At 44.2% G+C, this 24,573-nt stretch overlaps 2 protein-coding genes and 1 non-coding gene across 3 annotated transcripts in view; all 3 read left to right on the forward strand.

Moving 5' to 3' along the window:
* The first annotated feature begins 13,656 nt into the window (after positions 1-13,656).
* Positions 13,657-17,547, forward strand: nifk (nucleolar protein interacting with the FHA domain of MKI67). Its single transcript, XM_086147761.1, has 6 exons — positions 13,657-13,880; positions 14,659-14,787; positions 15,431-15,539; positions 15,944-16,155; positions 16,239-16,298; positions 16,803-17,547. The coding sequence occupies exons 1-6, from the start codon at positions 13,758-13,760 to the stop codon at positions 17,028-17,030; spliced, it is 861 nt and encodes a 286-aa protein (XP_086003887.1). The 5' UTR covers positions 13,657-13,757; the 3' UTR covers positions 17,031-17,547.
* LOC147233178 (small nucleolar RNA ACA64) lies at positions 15,231-15,361 on the forward strand. Its single transcript, XR_015106313.1, has one exon. It is a non-coding gene; the product is annotated as a small nucleolar RNA ACA64 (small nucleolar RNA).
* A 665-nt stretch (positions 17,548-18,212) lies between the features above and the next one.
* Positions 18,213-24,573, forward strand: part of clasp1a (cytoplasmic linker associated protein 1a) — a 93,609-nt gene continuing 87,248 nt past the window's right edge. Inside the window, exons 1-2 of the mRNA XM_086147762.1 lie at positions 18,213-18,340; positions 21,228-21,806. Coding sequence (XP_086003888.1) covers positions 21,612-21,806 — 195 coding nt within the window. The 5' untranslated portion in view covers positions 18,213-18,340; positions 21,228-21,611. The remainder of the gene's footprint in view (positions 18,341-21,227; positions 21,807-24,573) is intronic.

Below are 24,573 nucleotides of genomic sequence, written 5' to 3' on the forward strand. Positions count from 1 at the left end.
GGAGAGCCTCGTCCGATTGAGGATGAGCCTGCTGCCAGACCTTCAGGGATAGAGAATTAATCTACAGTGGTCACCCCTACGAGTGTCCTTTTAACATTTTAAAGTGTTCCTTTTAAGCTGGTGCCCTGTAGCCTACATTGGTAACCTCCCCATGACCTTATTCTCTCCATATTCCATTCATCGGTTCCTGGCAGATCATCCAGGAAGTGTCCCGAAGTCCAGAATTTTGCATCTTTCCTCGTTCCCGAGTTCAGAGTCCTATGTCTTTCCTCGCAAGTCCCTTGCTCCCAGGTTCAGAATTCCACGTCTTACCCTTCTGCGCAAGCTCTTGAGTTTCCTTTGACCCCAATCACCACCAAGTCCAGAAATCTACATCTTGCCTTTCCTCGCTAGTTCCCGAGATGCCCATTACTCAGATCGCACCCAAGTCGAGAAGTATACATCTCTCCTTGCTAGTTCCTGAGACTCCCCAGCTGAGACGTCTACGCGTCTCTCCTCGCTAGTTCCTGAGACTCCCAAGTCTTGAAGTCTACGCGCCTCTCCTTGCTAGTTCCTGAGACTCCCAAGTCAAGGAGTCTACGTCTCTCCTTGCTAGTTCCTGAGACTCCCAAGTCTTGAAGTCTACGCGCCTCTCCTCGCTAGTTCCTGAGACTCCCAAGCCAAGACGTCCGCGCGTCTCTCCTTGCTAGTTCCTGAGACTCCCAAGCCGAGAAGTCTACGCACCTTTCCTCACGAGTTCCTGACACTCCTAAGTCAAGAGGTCTATGTGTCTCTCCTTGCTAGTTCCTGAGACTCCCAAGTCTACTAGTCTACGTGGCTCTCCTCGCTAGTTCCTGAGACTCCCAAGTCAAGAAGTCTACACGCATCTCCTCGCTAGTTCCTGAGACTCCCAAGCCAAGATGTCCCCGTGTCACTCCTTGCCAGTTCCTGAGACTCCCAAGCTGAGACGTCTGCCCGTCTCTCCTTGCTAGTTCCAAACAGCTCTGCTACATCATTTAAGGCCATGAAACGTTTCGATTGCATCTAGGGGGCCACTGATGGCCGACAACCCCTTCCAGGCACCACTGCATCCATTTGTTGGACTAAAAAGAGGCTTGAGCAATGTTGTTGCTAACCATGTCTGTTCGGGCAGAGAGTTAAACACAGCTCTATAATCTGCTCAGGTCTGTCACAGCATCCGATTCAGAAGTTGCAATTCTGTTTCTGTAATTGTGATTTGCATGACAGCGTTTGAGAGTGTCATGCTAGCAGGTAAACAGCAGAGTGTGTTGTATTCTAGTGCCCACAAAAGGCAAGAAGATCAGTCTCTGACGTCACTCCTACCGTTTGGAGTTGCAAATCCAAATCCAATTTTGATACCTTTTTTGCACAGCGGCAAATAATAGTTTGGATTACCTATTATTCCTACTATATTACCGCTATATTTTTTATTATATTACTATAGACTCATTACTATAATAATTCCCACTGGATAACCTATTATACCTATTATCGTTACCTATTATTATGTTGGTTATGATTCGAAATATGCTGCTATATTTGAAAATGAAAAGACATTGCTGTTAATGCCTTTTCAATTTAAAATTGGATATCTCTATTTAAAATTTGACAGTTTGCCGGGGTATTTTTTAAAAATTAAATCTTTTGCTTTTTGGATTTGGATGACAAAGAATGAGCAGTTGAAAATAGAGTTTGGATTATTTTTTACTCATTTTGGTTTTGATTCAATATGCTGCCACATTTTGAAAATAAAAAGGCATTTCTGCTAATGCATTTTAATTTCCAAATTTGACATTTCTGACTGAAATTTGATCATTTGCTGGGGTTTGTTTTGAAAGTTAACTTTTAAATACGTTTTACTTTTTAATTTGGAATAAGTCACAGAATGAGCAGTTGTGAAGAAGAAAATAAAAAAAAGTTTGTATTACTTATTCATTTTAGTTATGAATTAAAATATGCTGCCACATTCTGAAAATGAAAAAGCCTTTCTGCCAATGCATTTTAATTTGAATCACGATACTTATATGCTTCCACTGAGAACCAAACAAAAATACCAAAACTTGCTAACATGTAATAGCGGTGGGTTCATGACCCCGGCGATGTCTGTAATTTCCCCCCGCCGATCGCCGTGGTAACCCCCGTCCGCATTGGGCCTCTCATCGCGGCCGTTTGGCCCGTTGACAGACGCGCTGACGAGCCAAAGAATGTTTAAAGCTGAACCCTTGACCCCCCGTTTCGGGAGGCCTGGACGCCCGCACATCTGGACGGGACGGTGTTTTCGCTGTTATTATCCGCCAACCGCCGCCACAGTTCAAAAAGAAGCGCCACTTCCAAACAGCACCGCTTTGGCCGGCGCAATTATCTGCTGAGAGTAATTTACGCGACAGTAATAATAATGTTTCGACGCAGAGTTGTAGCTCGGCGAAAGGAGGGTGGATTAAATACATGATAAATCCAATTTGATAGTAAAATAATTGAAAGTGACTGGACGATTCACTGATATTTATAGGAGAGGGAAATACAACCTATTTGTGAATTTTTAGTGCATGGGCATTAAAATGTGTTAAATGTGTGTTTATTACATTTTTATAACACATCTATAACACAGGTTTATGGCGTTATTACACATTTGTTGTGGTTATAACAATCGAGAAAGAATCAAGAAATTATTCCCGTGCAAGAGTATTCGGTGGAATTAAAATTAAATCTCTAATTACGGGTTTGTCCGGAAAAAGGGGAAAGATTTGCTAATTCATCAGAGTTGATTTAATTTTTCTGTCTCCGTCCTCGTCCTCGCAGGCGCCCAGGCGGAGCTGGGAGTCTGACACAGCAGAAACACATCCAGGGAAAACAGTTTCCATCGTTTGAAGAAGCATCAAGCTAGTTTGTCGGTGAAAGTCCCCGGCGTTCAGCAGACGCAGCAGAACGTGGCGGACATTGCGGCTCAGGAGGAAGGCGGCGAGTATCCACAGAAGTTTTATAGTTATCGATCCGTGGAATATTGAGCGAGTAAATGAATGAATAAATAAAATAATGAAATGTATATTTGAATTTTTTATTATTTTTTTTATTATTTCCATATTTACATTGCTATGTTTATTACACATATGGATGTTTAAATACAAATGCAATTATTTGTCTGTAATCATATACATATATATTTATTTAAATCAGGTTTTCTGAAGAAGAAAAAAAATCAGTTTATTGAAAATGTGTGTGTGCGTGTGTGTGTGTGTGTGTGTGTGTGTGTTTATGAAGGTGAGGACAAAGTAAAAAAAAAAAAAAAAGCTGTAGCAGCTCTGTGATGCATTCAGGTAATTCAGGAGCAAAATGTGTTTCCAGCATCAGGAAAAAGTGAAGCTCTTCTAAAGGCGGGAGTGGTTCCAAGAGAGGCACACACACACACACACACACACACACACACACACACACACACACGACTACAGAAGTTTATGTCACAAGTTACCCCTCTAATGTAATGACATTACCACTTTTAAATCAATTCTGTGACTGTTCATCTATCTATCTATCTATCTATCTATCTATCTATCTATCTATCTATCTATCTATCTATCTATCTATCTATCTATCTATCTATCTATCTATCTATCTATCTGTCTATCTATCTATCTATCTATCTATCTATCTATATATCTATCTATATATCTATCTAGCTCCCTTTCTTCTCAAAGGGTTTTTTGCACTGCTAAAATGCAGGGTTTCCTTGCCGCCGTCTCCAGGTCCTTTCTCCTGGAAGGAACGCCAGGTTCCCTTAATTCCTTTTAAAGATTGTGGTCCAGATCTGTTCTATGTAGAAAGAGTCAGAAGACAACTGTGTTGCACTTTGGCGCCATATGAATAAAATCTTAACTTGATCTGACTTGCCCATCCAGGGTTGGGTCTTGGGGGCGGCAGCATCCTAAGCATACATGTCCTTCCCACTCTGCAGCCACTTTGTCCAGCTGTTCCGGGAGGGGAATTACAACCCCTCCCTGCCACCTTGGGGCCTCCTCCCGTCGGGAACTGCCCGGACCACCTCACTGGGGGAGGCCTCCGGGAAGCATCTTGACCAGTCGCCCCAAGCCACTTTATCTGGCGCCTTCTGGAACCCGGAGGAGCGGCGACTCTTCTCTGGTGACCAACTCCTCACCCCTATCTCCAGAGGAGAGCCCGGTTGCCATACCTTAGCTGGTGACCAGAAGAAAGGGTGGGAACTTAGATCGACCTGGAAATCTTCTCCACCGCAACAGAGCGATGAAGAGTCCACCTCCAAAGATACTTCAACTTCTTCACTAAGGGTAGGTCCATATCCAACAACACAAATTTGGCATACTACCCTTTTCCAACCCGAAGATTTGGAGTTGCTGAGTTTCATCCCAGTTGCGCCAGATCCTGACCCAAAGAGAAATTCTGTCCACAAATTTTTGCGTACAGAAGTGGTACCAAAGGGTAGCCCCGGGGCGAATCTGAGAAGTTGCGCTCCAGCTGTTCCCAATCGAGGAGCACGGTCTCGGATTCCGATGCTTTCATTCAAATTTCTGAAAGAATGAAGTTTCACCAACTTCAGCCAAAACTTAATTCTCAAAATTTTTTTGGAACTTTTCATTTTAGTTTGCTTCACCCTTCAGATGGTCTTAAATGGGTCTGTTTGTATGATATCACTTTTTATATATAAATATATATTAACACTGAGGTCAAACAAGAAAAGCTAGCCTGTTCCTGCGGGACAAAGGGGGGGGTTAATATTTACAACTTTGCCATTACTTTGCATCTTTTACCGAGCGGCTGGTTTGCAAGAAGGGCCGATGCGGCACTCTGCTTTTAGGCTGACGCAGATACTGTGCTAAAGTCCTCACCGATATCTCGGGCTTTTAGCACTCCGAAGTGTCAAAACGTCCCATTTTAGGTGACAAAGCATTATCACACGTCTGGTCCGTGGGTGGGTGGGGTCCGCGGCTCGGCTTCGACCGCCGTCGGACAGCAACAAGCGCCCGAAATTGGACTTTCCAACTGTAAACCGCGTGAAAGGTGCGAAAGAATATCTCTGATGGGCCGTTTTGCAAGAGCTGCTTCTAATTTGGGAGGGATTTCAGAGAAAATAAAGTTTCGTCCTGATTAACACATCCCGGATGAAGAAACCAGCCTCTTTGTAGTCATTTGATGAGGTTTAATTCTCTTATTACTGGTGTATTATTGCTTCTTACTGGGTTTTACTGCTTTTTTCTGGTGTATCACTCATCATTACTGGTGTAATAGCCATTAATTCTCATTTATCACTTTTCCCGCTAAGGCTGGGGGTGAAGAAATCCCGCCCTCCTGCTTCGAACCAGTGCGGGTACCATCACCTCGTCCCGAAAACATGTGGTTATTATTACTGTAACCACGGCAACAAAGGGTGGTAACATAAACACCACATTTGCTTTCCTTGTATTTTTTTTTTTTTTTTTTTTAAATACATTTGATTTTATTCAAACTTCTGGTTCATTTTCAGGATTAACCCAAACTTTGGGTGAGATTCGTCATCTTCCTCTTCTTCCATGAGGTTTCCATGATAGTAATCAATAAATCAATCAATCGTCAAATCCGAAACCTTAGTATCGTTGGAAAGATCTGCCTGAACGTGTCGTCGATATTTGAACCAACTGCTCCCTGGTTCGGGCGTCTGAGGGCTGGGGGGGGGGGGGGGGGGTCAGTGTAACCAGTTCGCGTCTTGATTTACGACCCCCCCTTTGACGGATAGCAATGGAGATGTCATGTGACTTGGCAGCGGCAAAAGCCAAAAAAAAAAAAAAAAAAAAAAAAAAAGCAACATAGAAACCTGCTTCTGTGGCAAAAAAAAAAAAAAACAAAAACACGCTGGTTTTCATTTTCTCCTCCGGCTGCCGTGACTCCGTGACTGCGGTTCCAGGAGCCAGACCCCTGCTTCCCGAACCCGATCCCCCCCCCCCCCCTCCTTACCCTTCATTTCCAACCATCCAGGGGAGGAGGGGTGCCGAAAACAAACAACAACAAACAAAAGACCAAAGTGGGGCGGAAAGGGGGTGGGGTTGGGGAGTCGTGGGGGGGGTTTGGAGGGCTTGTGTGCGAAATCGCTGCTCGGGACAATTTCAAACAGATGTCTGTTTGGACTTGGCCCTGGGCTCGTGTCCCTGTTAAATATAGTGATTTGATTGGAAAACAAGCCGCGCGAGATGGGCCCGCCGCCAGCCGGACCATTCCGGCGCTCTCTCTAATGACCCCCAGGGGGGGTCGGGGGGTCATCGGAGTAAAAGCAGATCAGAGAGGATGCGGGGGCCGGGACGGGGGCCCCTGGACAGGGGGCCTATAAATCTCGGTCGTTTCTCAGAGGAAGCTATCGTTTTTCACCGCGCCGTCGGAATTAAAATACAATCACAATCGTCACATTGTGCTTCCCACCAGTGAGCAAAGGTTATAACTCAAAAAAAAAAAAAAAAGCTAGCAAGGGGCTCTGGGGTTGGGGGTCATCCGCCCGTGAGGACGGGGGTTTTGAAGGTCAACAATGTTGGGTATTTTTGGCCTAATGAGAACTTCTGCTCCGAGGGTTGTGGGAAACTTTTTCCACGTATCAAGGGCCGTGATTGATACCACTTAGCTTGGCCCCGCGCTAATTCCACGCTAATTCCACGATCGTGAAATGTGATTTCTCCGTCGTTGCACATGGCTGGCGTCTTTACGGCAGATAAAACCTTTAAAAAATGCGTTTTCACAAAAATCTGGTCATCTGTTATCACGTGATATTAACCCTCATATTATGTTAAGGGTCAATTTGACCCATTTCACCCATTGACCCAATGGGTCAAATTGACCCTTAACATAATGTGAGGTAAAAACAGCATAAAAAACATGGAGTTTAAATAATAAAATATTTAAAAAAATCACCGGGGTGTAGATATGAACCCAAGTAATGATTTGTTGATTTCATCGAAATTATTAATTGACACATGATTTTGACACATTTCTGTTTTTACGCATTATTTATTCTGATGATTAATTCAGAGGCAAAGCTGATTCCCACAGAGACATAACAGCAAAACAAAACACGCACGTCGCTGAAAATCCGGATCGCCGCCGGCGAAGTGACGTGTCATGAGAACAACGTTTTCTCCCGGGGAAGGAACGCAATCCGGCGGCTTAGCCGAACCCTAGTTTTTCCTCCAATTTTCAGCGGGCTTAGCATTTCACAGCTGCTAACACGCCGGACAGCTGCACTTTATGGCGGAGAAGATCGCCGCCATCTCGGCCTGACCGTCGAGGGGCGAGCGGGCGGACAAACGCGACGACGTCGACCTTAACACGTGCGCCGCAGCTTCCCCTACGGGTAGCGAAGGGGAACTGCGGGAGATCATTCACAGCCTCATTTAGATGTGAGCGCGGTTGTGGAACTCCGTGGGTCGCGACCCCTGAAGCCCCCCGGGGGCGGAGAGAGACTCGTGACCTCTGGGAATGGATGAGGCGAAGGCATTTTTTTTTTTTTTTGTTATTACTCGCCGACTCGGGTCAAGTCGAGTGGGATTTTATTCAGATGGCGACAAATCACGACACTTACCATGCGGAGCGGGAGACTCTTCAAGATGATTTACGGAATACCCTACTTAATGCCTTTTGCCGGCCTTCAGTCTCGACTGGTTGGGATAGAAACATAGAAGGCGCAGTATTATTTTTTTATTTGTTTTTTTTTTTTTTTGGGGGGTGAATTCTCAGTCATATTTAAGTCATTTCTCGCTAAATCTGTTTTGTATCTGCCATTAACAGATGCCTTAAATTGTTTTATTTGCACTTTTACATTTCTGTATTTCTTTAGAAGTTCCTTTTTTCTTATTTAATGCATTTGACAGCATCTTTCTTCCTGTTTGAAATGTGTTGTAGATAGAGCTGATGATCTTTTTTTTTGTAATTTCTCATTGGTATTGAAATGCTGTCTTGCTCATTCTTTATCGATAGTAGCATTAACGGATTCCTAAAACTCTTTGTTTTGCACTTTTAGATTTCTGTGTTTCCCCTAAAGTTGAGAAGCGTCTTTCTTCTCATATGAAATGCGCTACAGCTAAAGCTAATAACGCTAATGCGCAATATTTGTATTTAAAACTCTCCTTCTCCTACTTTAACAACAGGTTCCTCACGCGGATGCTTTGCTCTCTGGCGCTATCTAGCGACACCAACCGAGATCACAACTATTTTCTGCAGACAGGATTGGTCAGTGGTTGTCATGGCGATCAGCGTTTTTCTCTCTCTGTCCACATTTCGAAACACAGGTTACTTGAAGAAAATGTGAAAGGTCGTTATGCGGCCCTGTGATTGACAGGTGACCTATCAGGAGAGGAATCAACTTTAGTGCACATCACTTTTTGGACTTCTGGCATCCCCTTGTGAGTAATACAAGTATAGCACCCAACGCTGATCCCATTATCTCATCCACATTAACCTCCATAACATCTCAAAATAACCAGACTTGGTGCACAAAAAGAACGCAATTCTATGTCTAGATAAAAATAAACCTAGCTCAAAGGTGCAAGAAGGTCCCTGGTTCAATTCCGACATGGGTGGAGTTTGCATGCTGCAACGGAGTCACAGGAGCCGCCTTTTACTCAAAAACTTTTGCCAAAACAAACTCCGTCAACCTCCATAACATCTCGAGATGACCAGACTTTGTGGACAAAAAGAACGCAATTCTATGTCTTGATAAAAATAAGCGTAGCTCGAAGGTGCGAGAAGGTCCCTGGTTCAAGTCCGACATAGGTGGAGTTTGCATGTTGCAACTGAGTCACAGGTTTTGCTTAAAAACTTTGTCCAAAACAAACTCAGCCGAACTAGACTGGCGGTCTGATGTGCTAACGTTAATCGACCAATCACGATGCGAGGCTACAGCTAACGCTAATGTAGCCCTGTGATTGACAGGTGACCTGCCTGGGTTAAGCCCCGCCTCCCTCCCAGCAAGTTCTTCAGTTCTTCAGGGGAAATGTTCCCTCACGTTGGCGTGTCCGAATGTGAACCTTCAACTTTTAAAAGGTCACATCTCGTGCGGATCCAGGGCCGAGAGCTGATTTCTCCCCGGTATCGAGTCTGAGGTCATTTTAGCTGAAGGCGCCTCCTCTTCCTCGTTCTCCTCAGGCCGATAAAGGACTGGAAACTGCAGTTTCTCATCGTCACTCCTCACCGAAAAAGGAGTGGACGGGAATGTGTCGGCCTCCTCTAGCCCTCTGTGATACGTGGGAGCATATAAAAGCACCGGGTTGCTATTAAATTCCTTGCCAAGCCCTGAAATTACTGTAATTTCTCGCCACTGTTGCAGCTGACGTGTAACCGGGAAAGAGCAGGCTGCCGACGCAAACTACCGTGTAATAACTGTGTAATTATTACTCGTGGAAATGTGTCCAGTGTTTGTTTGTGAGCCAGGGTTTCTGGGCTCTCCTTACAGGTTTTGTCCGTCCAGCTCAGCCAGACTCACCACTTTGGGCTGAGTGGAAACGACAACTGTGACGGCGGAGGAGCATCCATATCCATGGGAACGACGAATCAAGATGGACCATGTTTTTTTTTTTACAATCTGTGAAACCTTTTTGTCCCTTTTTGATGATTTACATACCCTCCATCCATCAGAGGCCTCTGATCCATAGTCGGATCAGAGGCTGAGACTTCTCTCTTAGCAGATCACATAGTCCAGCTCTTCTGGGGGGACCAGAAGATGTTCCCTAGCCAACATAGAGACACAATCTCTCCAGCATGTCCTGAGTCTTCCTAGTGGCCTCCTCCTGGATGGACATACCCGAAATACCTCCCCTGGAGGGCGGCCAGGAGGCATCCTGACAAGATGTCCGAGCCACCTCATCTGACTATGCGGAGGAGCAGTGACTACTCCTTTCCTGATTGCCAAACTTCTCACCCTATCTTTAAGGGAGAGTCCGGTCTCCCTGTGGAGAACACTCATTTCGGCCGCTTGTATCTGCGTGTATCTGCGATCTTGTTCTTTCGGTCGCTACCCACAGCTCGTGACCATTGGTGAGGGTAGGAACATACATCGGTAAATTGAGAGTCCTCATCACTGCAGATGCCGCACCGATCTGCTTGTCGATCTCCCGCTCCGTCCTTCCCTCAGTCGTGAACGAGACCCCGAGATACTTGAACTTCTCCACTTGAGGCAAGACCCCTTTCCCAACCAGGAGTGGGCACTCCACCTGTTTCCGGCACTGTGGACCAAGCTCCGACATGGCCATACAGGGACCGAACAGTCTGTATAACGAGGTTTGGATTGTTGATTCCCGGAGCATCCCTGGACAGGAGTGCCCGCAGGACACAGTTGAAGGCCTTTTCCGAATCCCCAAAACACATGTAGACTGGTTGGGCAAACTCCGATGACCCCTCGAGGACCCCGCTGAGGGTATAGAGCTGGTTCACTGTTCCACGACCAGGACGAAAACCACACTGCTCCTCCTGGATCGGAGTTTGGACGACCTGGGGGACCCTCTTCTCCAGCAATGCCTAATAGACCTTACCAGAGAGGCTGAGGAGTGTGATGTAGTCGGAGCATACGACTCCAATCACCCTATTCAAAAAGAGGGGACCACCACCCCAGTCTGCCAGTCCAGTGGCACTGTCCCCAACGTCCATGCAATGCTTCAGAGGTCAGCTAGGACAGTCCTTCAACATCCAAAGCCTTGAGGAACCCATGGTGGACCTCATCCATCCCTGGGGCCCCACTACTGAAGAGCTTTACATAGATTTACATGCCCTCACAAAAGAAATCGAATCTAGGAGTAATAATAGTAACAATAGTGATGAATTATGAATACAACAAGGGGTCACATTGCCTGGAGAGACTTGTTTGGAATTATCATTTGTAGCAATATTAAGTGAACATTGCTTTACATCTGAATCAGTGATGCCATTTCAAGAGTTAAAAGTAATAACTAGATATAGTATAATTATATTGAAGGGGATTTTTGCCCCGGTTTTCAGGTCCCCCTTGGAGGCCACGGCGCCATTAGCATTTGCCTATATTGGCCTAATAGCCCAGCCGGTTCTGGAGTTTCAGTTAACCCGTTTCTTCATCTATTTTCCACATTCTGTACTGTTGACCCTAAGTACTTGAAATCCTCCAACTTCTTGATCTCCACTCCCTGTAGCCTCACCGCTCCAGCCGGGTTCCTCTCATTCACACAGATATATTCAGTCTTGCTTTGGCTAACCTTCATTCATCTCCCCCTCTCAAGATTTTCCTCAGCCTGTTCCCTGCGCTCAGTACAGATTGCAGTGTCATCTGCAAACATCATGGTCCAACCTCATCTGTCAGCCTGTCCATCACCACTGCAAACGAGAAAGAGCTCAGAGCTGATCCCTGACGAAGTCCTACCTCCACCTTGAACTTCTCTGTTACACCTACAGCACACCCCACCACTGTCTCACAGCTAGCATACATGTCCTGCACCAGTCTAACTGCCACGCCAGACTTACTCATACAATACCGGAGTTCCTCTGCTGTATAAGACAGTGGTGAGACCAGCGATGCTGTATGGTCTCGAAACAGTGACACTGATGAAAAGACAGAAGGCAGAGCTGGAGGTTGCAGAGATCAAGATGTTATGGTTCTCTTTGGGAGTGACCAGGATGGATAGGATCAGGAACGAGTCTATCAAGAGGAACAGCACATGTTAGATTTTTTGGAGAGAAGGTCAGAGAAGCCAGACTGAGATGGTTGGGTCATGTACAGAGGAGGGGAAGTGAATATATTGGTAGACGGATGCTGGAATCGGAGCTGCCTGGCAGGGGGTCTTGAGGAAGACCAAAGAGAAGATTTATGGACGTTGTGAGAGAAGATATGAAGGTAGTTGGTGTGTGAGAGGAGGATACAGAGAATAGGGTTAGATGGAGAAGGTTGACTCGCTGTGGCGTATTTCCCCTGAAGGGAAAAGCCATGAGTAAGAGAAGAAGAATCTTGTAATAGCAATAGCTACATATCACCCCCTGGTGTAGGAGATATGTACATAACAAGACACCACTGAGTACAGTTTGACATAAGTTTATGTAAAAAGACTGAAAACTTAAAAATAACTCTTGCTAACTATCATTTATGAAAATCATTTTTGTTTATTGAACGAACTTCATATTTCTGTGGTCCATGTGAAAACTGAATGTCTCATCGCTAATATGTCTACGTGCCCTGGGGGGTGGAATCTTTCAGGCCAGAGCTCTTAACAAGTTATGGTTATTCTGTAAATATTTACAACACTGTAGATGTAGATATCAAAATAGAAATTACAAACACATACACAAACACACACACACACACAATGAAATCTACAAATAAAATATATATACAGAATGAGATGGTAAGTTTTACTTGTAGAACGGGAAGAAAAAAATATATGCAGCATGAGATGGATATTTTACTTACGAAATAGCGATGAAATGAAAGGACAGAATATTTATGCAAAGTATGATGATCATTTACTTCTAGAATTAATTTCATATATATATATATATATATATATATATATGTGTGTGTGTGTGTGTGTGTGCGTATGTATATGTATATACTCATATACATAATTAATTATAAATGTATAATTTTTGTATTGATGTTATACTTGTATATGTATATATGTATATATATATATATATATATATATATATATATACATAACTATTTTTTACACCCACATATATATATACACATTTAGATGGCTAGGTTGTTTTAGAAGAGGAATCAAATATATATATATATATATATATATAAAATGATAGGGACAATTTTCCTACGATAGGGACACACATATATAGATACAGAGTTTATGTGTAGAATAAGATGGATAATGTACTTACAGAATAGAAATGAAATATATACACAGAAAATTCACACTAATTGTACATATATGTATATTTATGTTTTTGTAGTTGTGTATGTGTGTGGGGGGGTCGTGTGCGTGTGTGTGTGTGTGTGTGTGTGTGTGTGTGTGTGTGTGTGTGTGTGTGTGTGTGTGCGCACACTTATCTACCCGACACCTTTGGAAAAAACTGCAGATTTCTGCAGTACTTTGTGGACACTTTTAGTTCCCTTGGTTATTTTATGCTTATCATGATGATGGCCCGTTTTTATCACTGCAAGCATTTTATTTTTATTGTTTATGTTATATTTATAGATGCACAGTTCATTATATAGATTTCCCATTTATTTATAGACGTGCTGTTGATTGTATGTATATGCGACTCCATGTGCCCATGTAATTGGCCCTTGGGGAAAAATAAAGAGTTTGTATTTGAGACAGCATAGTTTATATTCAGAATAGGAATGAAATATAAACACAGAATGAGAATTTTCTGAGAATTTTGAATAATAGAATATTGCTGAGAGTAACAGTTGAGTATGATTAGATGGAGTTCGAGGACATGTTGGATGTGCCTGAGTGAAGTTCAAAGCAGACAGATAAGATGCACAGTCTGACAGTGCGGGATGATCATATAGACAAAAAACAGATTTTTAGAGAGAAACTTTTAAAAATCAATGTGAGGCTAAGTTGAACATGTGCCCAGTGCAAAATAAAAACAAATACACTCGGACCTCCACGCCGGTAGGGGGCGCTGTGACCACAAACGACAGTAGTTTTAAGACCCGGAAACTTACTCCATATTAACTTTGTCAGCACGTGGGTCGGACGGATGCGAGAAGCAGCGTGTTTGCGCAGGAGTTTCTTGTTGCGGACGTGTCTGTATCACACCGTGTATGTGCTTGTAAATCGGTAAAAATGACGGAAAGCAACGCAAAAGCGGCTCCTTCCTCACAGGAGCTACTGGCGCTCGACACCGAGCAGGAACGGGAGTTTAAGAAGAAGGTGCAGGATGTGAAGCAGAGGAAGAAATCCGACAAGGTGGGTTAGAGTGGAGAGTACGACGTCGACGTGTGAAAAGTGTGTTCCTCTAACCGCACAACGGCGCCTGTCTTTCGCTCAGCCGGGACCAAAGTTCTACATTTAATCCCCGTTTTTATTCTAAAGTAAGCTAGAAACTTGTCGTGGCAGCAAAACACAATTTTAATGCTAAGCAACGATTAAGGTAGCTATGGCCTTTAGCCCCTCACGTGCGCATTTCTGAATTTCAACCAAACTGGATAATATTTCCCAACTAAATGTTTCCAACAGATTGGTTGGCGATAAATTGTATTCAAAAAAGCCAGCTAACTTAAATTAAAGTCAATATTAGTCAACTTTTTAGGTAAACAGTACGGTAATTGTCGCGTAGTTGTTTGTGCTAACACTTATTAACATTGTATTAGCTTTCAGATGATGAAATTGTGTTGGCTCTGTAATTAGAAATGTATTTTACTTGTTAAGGCTTTTAATATTCATCTTGTGTTTAGGTGTGCTCCAGCCACTGTTTCACTGCAAAATTCAGGATTTTATTTGGTTTGATGTTTGTTTCTGATTAAATTATATTAGATATATGTGTATCACAGCTACTAAGCACATGTGGAAGTTGAGAATTTTGTAGATTTGTGTTCATAACAATATACAGTACAGTTGCAGTAAAAATGAAAAACAATCGTACACCCTGAGCTGCCGTAACTGATTATGTCAAGTACACACCACTCTTTTAGTTGTATTAAGTTGTTGTTTTTTAACTCCCCTGTTAATGGTTTGTGTCTCGAAGGCAACCAGGTTGACCCCTGGAGTGGTTTATGTCAGCCATTTGCCCTCCGGGCTCTGCGAGCCACAGCTCTCCGCGTACTTCGAGCAGTTTGGGACTATATCAAGGCTGCGACTCTCCAGGAGCAAAAAGGTAAAAAAAAGCCGGCCCAGGGATTGGCATATGTAATAAGTGTGTCATGCCTGATCCATATGTAATCCAATCAAAAGGGTCAATCTTTTGACCTCCTGGTGGTTCTTTGCTGCTTTTACTACAAGCTGTGGATCTATTTAACAGTTGTGTTACTACCAGATATCTGGTAGTGATGGTAAATGGTCGTGACACACAAAGCATTCATCACCTTCTGGTTTCAAAGCACTTTACTGGATTGTATTCGCCCGTTTGGACACGTGGAAGGCAAGGCGCCAACCAGACCATTAGGGGGGTTTCATGTCTTGGGCAAGGACACATTGGCATCCAAGTTGCAGAGATTGTATCTATAATGCCTGATTAATTATCCAGACTGATCTTTGTATGTTGTCAGTTGGCTCTGCTCGATGCAGCTAATAACAGCTCAAGATAGCAGGTATTTTGGCTCAGACTGAAAATGGCCTCCGGTGCGTCGGTGGCCGGAGGCCAGATAACTGAGCCTAAAGTATGGCGGAACGTTAGGCTAATCACCCACCCTTTGAGTGGCGGTGTGATAAAACCAAAGGTTCCCACAAGCACCCCGGTTTACACGGAGGGTTTCGGGCGAACTATTCAGGGCGTTGACCCTTCGTCGTTTTGTTTACAGACAGGCAGGAGCAAAGGCTACGCCTTCATCGAGTTTGACTGCGACGAAGTCGCCAAGATTGTAGCTGAGACCATGAACAACTACCTGATTGGGGAGAAGCTCATCAAATGTGAGTGTTTCCTCCTCTCTCCAGAGAACACACCTGACCTAGAAAGGTGCAACTGGATGCGATTGAATCCCAGAGGGAGTGGAAAAAGAAATAACATGTGTAATTTGGATGGATTTGTGGATGACTTGGAGTTTTTGTTCAACAATAAACCCTCTTGATCCCTTTTAGATCAGAAAGAAATTTGATTCTGCCTAAATCTGCCGACCAACATGGAATGAGAGAGGTCAAAGTATTATGATGAATAAAATAATTCTTTCTAGCCTCTCAATGTTTGGATACGAACATCAATCTGTCCAAAATCTGTAACCACTGATACTCGTCTTGGTTCTTCACTGTGGATAATTTCCCCTCTGAACATCTCGTTCGTCTCCTGACCGGCATTGGTGTGCTCTCCTCCCTCCCAGGCAGTGTGATCAACCCAGAAAAAGTGCACAAGGAATTATTTAAGGGCTCCCAGAAGATATTCAAAAAACCCTCTTATCCAGCCGTGTCCCGCTACAACAAGACGCGCAACCCAGAGCAGTTGGAGAAGATGACCAACAGACTCTTGCGCAAGGAAAGGAAGCTCCGGAAAAGGCTTGCAGCCCACGGCATTGACTATGACTTCCCTGGATTCGTGAGTTTCTCCAGTTTCACGACGAATGGGGTTCGGGTGTTTTTTCTCTGCGACATCCTCCATCATCCTCATTGTTTTTCCAGGCCGCCCAGGTTCCTCCGAAGAAGCCCGGCGCCCCCCTGAATGAGTCAACGTGTAGTGATGTAAGTAGTCTAGTACGCAGGAGCCTTCAAAGTATGGTCTCTCCATGAAATGATGAAAATCTCACCCTGCCTCGCCCTGATCACCTGGCTCTTTCTCTTCTGGTCAGGAAACGAAACACAATCATACACATTAAATTCGGTATTTGCTCCCCCCACCCTTTTACTTTAATTGATTAGTAAACATCAGGTGAAACCAACTCCTGGTGATTTTCTGCATGCTGTTTTTTTTCTTCCCTTTTGATATTTCTGCCATTTTTAACAGTTATTTAAAAAGATCTTGCCCGCAGACTAATTTATCAGTAATTTAAATTACTTTTTGAGCATTTTTTTGTCAGTAATGGTCTTAAGTGTTGGGAGATTTCCCCCGGCACCAGTTGCGTCACCTTGTCATCGAGAGTTTTTTTTTTCCCTCCAAGGCTCTAGTTCAAATAATAGCAATGAGAAACTGCAAACCTAAACAAACTAGCGTTGCATAGGTTGACCAGTGTCCTGCTCCACCCTCAGGACGTCACACCACTCTGCACCCCCACCTTCCTGGAGAAGAGGAAAGCCATGGCTGGCGATGACGACGGCGACAACGAGATCATCCTTAAGATGCCCGAAGTGGATGCAGGCGAAGGGTCGTCCTCAGAGGAAGGCAGTGACGAGGAGCATGATGATGACAATGATGAGGAGGGGGAGGATGATGATGATGTTGGCCGTGAAGAGCCAGAAGGAGTGGAGGAGAAGTGAGCATTTTCCAACTCTGTTGGAGCAGCGACGTGTCTCTGAGAGATGCTGAAACTGAAAAAGGCTCCTGCTGCCTGGAACTAAACTGCCGCTGTAATTCAGTTTCGACGCCTGGTTACCGTTACCGAGCTTTCACTTCCAACGGTGGGAACCAGGTCTGCGAGCCATGTGTCTCCCAAGATTTCTGGCATTTTTTTTTTTTATTTTTTTTTCAGAAAGGAGGAAGTCAAACACAGGCCATTTCCTTGGCTCTGAGAGCTTAGCAGACCTGGTTACGGTCGCTAAGGTGGAACTGCACGGTCCGTTCTAGAGACGGTTTATCAAAGGGTTCGTGGAGTCCTCATCTGGATTCATGTTGAACAGGACTTTACAGCAATGTATATAAAACTTGGTTGTAGCAGGCCTCCTTTCCTCTGCAAGGCTGTTAAATGTTGAAACAGTGTTTTTCTTTATCATAATGTCTACTGTCAGAGTGTACAGATGTCTACTATGATCTTTAATAATAAATAAGGTTATCTGACTTTTTTAACCCTCCGCTTGTTTTCTCTTGTAGATGCAAAAAAAACTCTTTAAATCAGGGATAATTGTGAAGCGATGACCAGGAAACGGGTCGACTTTGAAGTTAAACTATTCAAATGCCTCTCGTAAGAGTCATTTGAGTCAGCAAATTAATAGTTTTTACTTAAAATAAATGAAAATCCTTCTCAGGTGTATTTTTTTAAACACTTTTAACTTGGTTACCTGTAAGATTTTTGGATCTCTTTTTGGAACATGAATAAAATCTACAATTACCTGTGAGCTATTTATGGAAAAACATTTTCACTACAATTGAAAACTGCATTTAAGTAGTACAAAAATTCCAAGGCTATATCTTCTCACTTACATGGAATGATTCAGGATGTTTACTTTATTCTGTAATTATAATTAATTATGTATTTTACTTAAGATGCAGGACAGACACAAAGTACAGATTTAAAATAATTTAAAAAACAATAGTAAAAAAAACATTTTGAGGATGCTCATCTACATGTCGTACCCAGTTCATCCAGCAGGGGGCGCTAGAGGTCAGTTTATCTTTCCCATCGCCATGCGACAGTTTTCCAAGTGCCAGCATCATCCTCCTTCTCACTGCGCATGCGCACGACGATCCCATTCTTGTCCTGCAGGCAACATTCCGGGTGGAGAGAGAGAGAGAGAGCGTGAAAGAGAGAGGGAGTGAGCCAGACAAGAGGTTTGAGGCCGTAGACTGTTTATTAAGTGTCGGAGAGCCGAGCTAGACGTCTGGACCAACGCTGGCCTTCAGGCAGGATATGGTAAGCTGATACACGGGTGATGGAGGTGACACCCCTCCCCTCCCGTCTATATCTCTGCCGGTCTGTCAAAGTGGCGTTTTCATTGAAAAGGAGAGGGGTTTCGTAGTGGACGGAGCTTCGGGCTCTTGTCAAAGCCAGCTGTTTCCGCCCACCTTCTTGGGAAAAAAAAACAAAACAAAACAAAGGGAACGGTAAAAAGAGGCGGTCACCGTGGGGGGCGTTCGGTTTCGGGCTCCGGTAAAGTGTTTTTAATGGCTGTCAAGGTGCGCTTGCGTTCGGTTTCGCTAGCAGTGATGGGCAGGTTCCCGGCTAGTAGCAGCGCTAGCTAGCTTGGAAGCAACAGAGGCGGTTCAACCTGGCAGGCAGTAATACAGACCTGTCATACGCACAAATACAAGGTGCTTTCCACCCCCCCAAAATGACAAAGAATGCTTAATTTCAACGTAAAATGCATTTTTAAAACAAACAAACGCTTTTTTTTTTCTTCCCAAAGACAACACCCACTCTCACAAGGGTGGACTTGAGTTGAAGTGTCACTGTGTTTTGTTTATGTCTGAGGTGTTCAAGGTGATGGTTGTTGTGGGGAATAGTTTTTGTTTGTTAAGTTTTTTTATTTTTTATTTTTTTTCTGAGTTATGTAAACCATGTAATAAGCTGCTACTGACGTGCATTTTATTTATAACCCCCCACCTCCCTCCACTCCACCCTTTCTCCCATCTGCCCCTGCAGGCAAAATGTGGTTTTCTTCTGGTTCCAACAGTTTGAGCATTGTGAACAAAGATATTCCAGCAAGGGTTTGTGCAACTCCAAACCAAGGTCTGAGCTAACTTGTTCTTTAAAATTGCATTTGAAGAGGTGGGGCTCTCTGCCAGATTTGTGACATCACAAATATTTTGAGGTCGGGTCCCGGGCTAATGTAAACAGCCGTGGCGAAACCTGATGGCTCTTGGTGTTCATTTGCACTAAGTTCCAGGTTTATCAGTACCGTGCAAAGATTATCCACAGAGCTAGTTCCTATCACTCCTCCCCTTCCTGCTCAAGATTTGAAGCTGTTCGTGTGTGTGTGCGCAATCCCGGTGCACTTTGGATTTAAAAACAGAACCCGCGATGAAGGTTTGGTTGAAACACAAAATGTCAGCGAGCTAAAATGCAGATCCTTACAATTTAAATCTGTTATAAAAGCGAATCAAGAGGCTACCAAGTAATAATGTTCCTTTAAAGAATGGCAATGGATACTTTTTTCACATTTATTTGCTTCTTTCCACAGCAAGCAATGTGATTTTCCACAAAATCATAGGAAAGTTCCACTAATTCTAGTAAATATTGCATTCCTTTACCTTTCAGAATCCCAATATGGTAAAAAAAAGTACTTAGAATGTACCATGAATTTGACTTGAAATGAAATTCCTTACTAGTTAAAGGAAAAACAAATTGACAGAAAGGTAGCGCAACATTCGTGCGAAATGATTTGTAAATTTGCTGAAAACTAGCCATAGATGACCAATTTATATCCTGAAATCAGCCCGGTGTTGAGTTAGCATAAATTGGACAATTCCTTGATCAAACCAATGATGATTTATGACAAAATATGTAGCAACAACGAAAACTGTAATTTTTACAAGTCCTTTTTAATCATTGTTAATTTTACCCTTATTATATCAAGCCACTGTTAAATAACAGTGCCTGCTCCCGTCGGAAAAGGCGTCTGACACAAGAGGTCAGAGGAAGGTCGTGTCCACCAGCCGGACTCCCCGTCAGATGGACTCCACCGCTGTCTGACGGTAGCTGCTTGGGGCAGAATTTTTTGCGTCGGGTGATCTTGTCAGACAAAAGGCTTCGAGGTTGTTTGAAGGCGAGGGGTGACGTCAGCGTGCGATGCCGCCACACACTTAACGCTGTGCCACACCGCCATATCGCTGCTCGGCGACAACATCCTCTTTTTTTTTTTTTTTCCCCACTCGTGAGGAGGTAAAACTTTCACCTCTGTCTGACGGTGTCGGCATTAAAAATAAATCACGGGGCGGATGCTGATGAAGATGTAGCTGGCAGAACAGCCATCTGAATCAACTTATCAATTATGTGATCGGTGATCGACTGCAATCAAACTAAACACCATGTTTTGTTGCATCTCCATGTTTGTTTTTATTTGAAATCCTCACTTGTAGTGTGGTTTTGTCAAGGTTTAATCCTAAGAGTTGCAATCACTGGGTTTTGGGCTGTGGGCTCTGTTGCCATGTTAGCATGTTGCGTGTTATCAACTGTTGCATAATGAAGTTGGAACTGCTGTTGAGATGTTTTGGCAGTTAGTACTGTTGTACAGGCGCATTACGTCAGTATGACTGTATGATGTCATTATCTCTCTCGCAGGAAATTATTGCAAAGGAATTAATAGAACCGGGATACTGGAACTACCTGCTGTAACTCTATATAAACAATAGAATTGCGATTTATTATTATTATTATTCACTGATATGGGGCTGCACGTGGTTCGCACTGTCGCCTCACAGCAAGAAGGTCCTGAGTTCCATTCCAGTGTTCTGTCCGGCAGTCGCATGTTCCTTCTGAGTACGATCGGGTTCTCTGTCCCAGCGTCATTAGATTCTTCGAAGACTAAATTGTGGGCATGAATGAGACCGTGAATGGTTGTGTGTTCCAGTGGTTGACAGTTCAGGTTAAATCCCCGCCTCAGGCCTAATGTCCGCTGTAATTGTCTCCATCCCCCAGTAGACTTATGATTCCGCGGAACGAATGAAAGAATACGTCGTGTCATAGCTGGTTGGTTTGCTTGGAGATGATGCTCAGCTCCATGTTTTGTCTCCCCAGAGGCTGACTGTTGTTGTATTCCAGATGAATGGCCTCGATAACAGAATGTGTTGTTGCTCCTCAGGGCTCTGCAGGCCAGATCCCGGGGCAAGACATGGAGTTGTGAATTAGCCCGCCCTCCCATCCAGCCCAGTTTGATGACTCGCCCGTGGCTCATTGCAACAACCACCGTCGACACCCCGCCAACCTGGTGTGGCTCAACGTGGGGGGAGATCTGCGGACCTTCCTGAGCGTCTTTCCAGACACACACATGCCGCATTGCTGCGATTCCCCAACACCCGCTCCATCAGTCCCACGGGTCGGGCCGCTAGCCGGCTGGTGAGCTAACACTCGGCACACGAGGAAGGCCCGTGCTCCCGCAGACACGCCCCCGGGGGAGTCCCTTTACGTCGGCTCGTGGCTTAAGGATTGCTGTAGTCTTCCAGCCTGACAGACCGAGGACAGTGTCATGGAGCTCAGCATGGAGAGCTGCCTGGCCCAGGTCCTGCAGAAGGACGTGGGCAGGCGACTACAGGTGGGCCAGGAGCTCGTAGACTACATCGCGGACCGAGACAAGTCACACGACCTGGAACAAGATCAGACGGGACTTGATAAGTTGGTGGACGGCGTGGCGAGCTCGTGGGTCAATTCCAGCAACTTCAAGGTAAAGTTTCTCTCACGGAGCTGTAAATGTGCGTTCAATTAAATGTATTTGTATCTACGCTCGTCTAATGATCAGTTTAAAGTTTGCGTGTTCGTTACTTGGGAGTTTGGTTTAACCTCACACTTGTAATCAATGCCTTTCAATCGCAATGTTTTCTGGTGACAAAATGCAAGTTCATGACATAATCCCAACAGCATTTGAGGGATTTCTAGCATTAGCCAACTTGAAACATAATTACAAAATCAAAGAACTGTCAATAACAATAATAATAAAAAAAAAATCAAGATTTTACAAGCAAGCAATTTTTATAAGTCGTATACAAATCGGCAGCACATTGTAGTGCATATACTAACAATATTAATCACAATTTAGAGTTGACCTGGAGGGTTTTTTCACAACACAGAAAACCCAATGGTGTCCACCGCAGCTCCCAAAAATGCTCTCCGACTGCCGGAATGATTGTTCAGCTGATAATTTCATTCTCAACAACAGCGGCACTGACTTGTATGTCTGTATGTCAGTTGCTGATACTATACTTGGCGGTTTAGTGTTTCCTTTGCACACAGTGATAGCGACAACATCCCTTCACTGTAATGTGTTCAAGACCCACAGAGTGAGCAGTGATGTCAGCGATTGTTATTTCATAGGACAAGCCCACAAGGACAAGCAGTTAAGAAGAACTAATTATCCTAAAAGTTTTGCGCAAGCCTTAGGGGTTGAAGTGTCCGACCCTGCGGAAGATCCATTGGGTGGAACCAGGTGTGCAGTTGAAGCTGTGTAGTCCGAAAGTCATATCACAACATTTTCAAGTGGGTTTTTATTCATCTCCCAGACAGTTTAAGACCAGCAGAGTGCAGGCAAATCTACAAGTGGACTATTTGCACATGTAGTGTATAGCCGTGTTTGTACAGAATACTTCCCTCCTCTATGAAGGGACTACCCTTGCGTTCACATAGGCGATAAGGGGCCGTGGTAGGGGCTGGTGCGATGCAACAATCTGCGACTTGTACTTTAAGCACCGCACCAGAAAAGGAACATAGCACAGCGAGCAAGATCCAGTTTCTCGCTCCATTCGTCCCTGGTTCTGTCTTAATTTTTGCAAGAAAATCGCTGACAATCAACTGTAGTCACGGCCACGGCTCGTGAGTTCCTCCAATCACCAAGCCCCGACATCACGAGTTCCACTTGAACTGGGAGAAGACCCTATCTTGGAGTAGGAGCCAAGTAGGTTCCAGGAACTGAAGTCCAAGTTCCTAGTTATGTTGTCTGAATCCAGGAAAGAAATGCCTTTTTATGAAAAGGTTCTGGACTTGCAAAGAGTTACTTAAGTGCGAAAGTGGCTTATGTTGAGGAACAAAAGCAGTGTAAGTGGCATCACAGGAGGACATCGGGTGATAAGTCCACCCAGTGCATTGAAAACTTTGTAATTCTTCATCTGTTCATTCTACTAATATTTCTACAAATCTTTCTTTTATCTATGAAAATAATCCTACACCAAATAGATATCCTTGAATTTGGGTTACTTTTTTTGCATCCCTGCCATTTTCTCCTCTTATCCAGACATTCTAAAGGCCCTTAAAAGTCCTCTCTATGGTTTTTCTTCACCCCCTCAGGAGGTCTCTGAAGATACTCGTATCTCTTTTGGGATCTTGTCGTTCCTTCAAGAGCGAATTCTTGGAACATGCTTGGTTTTGAAGAACTTTCATGGAAACCTTGTCAGTCCTTGTGAATGCGGCCCCTGTTTCGTACCTGCTACCTGCCAGTTACTGGTCTGGTGAGCCCAATGAGCCGCTCGAGTTTAGTTTACCCTTCTGAGCACTGGACTCGGGCAGGATTGGTGTATGATCAGTGTCCGGCATGTCATTTCTTTTTTTTACGCCACCTAAAATTCCAGCAAATCTGAGGGAAACCGTGTTTTTTTTTTTCTCCCCTCGCTTCTGTTTACTCACAACATGACTTCCTTTTTTTTTCGAGGTGGCTCGAGAGAGGACTTCCGCTCCTCCCGCAGGGGGAGGAAGAAATATCATGATCGTTTCACTTCACTGGGGATCCCAAGATAAATCTTGGCCTCGGTTTTTTTATCTGACTTTTAGTTTCGATTAGAAAACCTTTGTTTTGTCTTTTTTTTTTTGCCTTTGTCTGAGCCGCAGCACATTCTTTTCTCTCCTATCTATCCTGGTGTGCGAGCATGGAGCAGCCTGGCTCCTCGGGGAGGACGACCGAGGTGCTGTTTAGACTGGTCTAGACGCAGTATTATTTATTTTTTCGTGGCGAAGTTGTGTTTTAGCTGCGGGAACGCCGCAAGGGAAGTGTTGCTAAAAGGCCAGGGAGAGAGTCAGATGTGGGTGAAGGACGCAAAGCCAGAGAGACGGGTTCGATTACATCTACACATCGTCTGGGTTTGACAGAATCTACCGAGGGCTTATTTTCGCGCAGCCCGGCAAATCCAGCGCCGCGGGAAACGCAGATTCACAAGTTGCTGGGACTTTTAGTCGGACTAGAAAACAACTCAGAGGGCTCCGGTTTTGCACGGCAACCAACTATTTGACATTAAATACCTGAAGACACGGGGCTTCACTGAAACCTGATCCTCGCAACTTAGAAAATAATCCAAAATATATATTATTTACGTCCCAAAAAGTGCAAGTGACTCAGCTTAATTTCCCAAATTCGCTCTCTCAGCCACCGGATCAGACTTTGTTACAAATAGAATCAAGAACCGTTTGAAGAAGGAATTGCTTCATGCCGAGCCCAAACCTGTTTCTCC

This window comes from Fistularia commersonii, chromosome 6 (assembly GCF_037954325.1).
Source record: "Fistularia commersonii isolate RoL2024-O1a breed Wild chromosome 6, RoL_Fcom_v1.0, whole genome shotgun sequence".
NCBI lineage: Eukaryota > Metazoa > Chordata > Actinopteri > Syngnathiformes > Fistulariidae > Fistularia > Fistularia commersonii.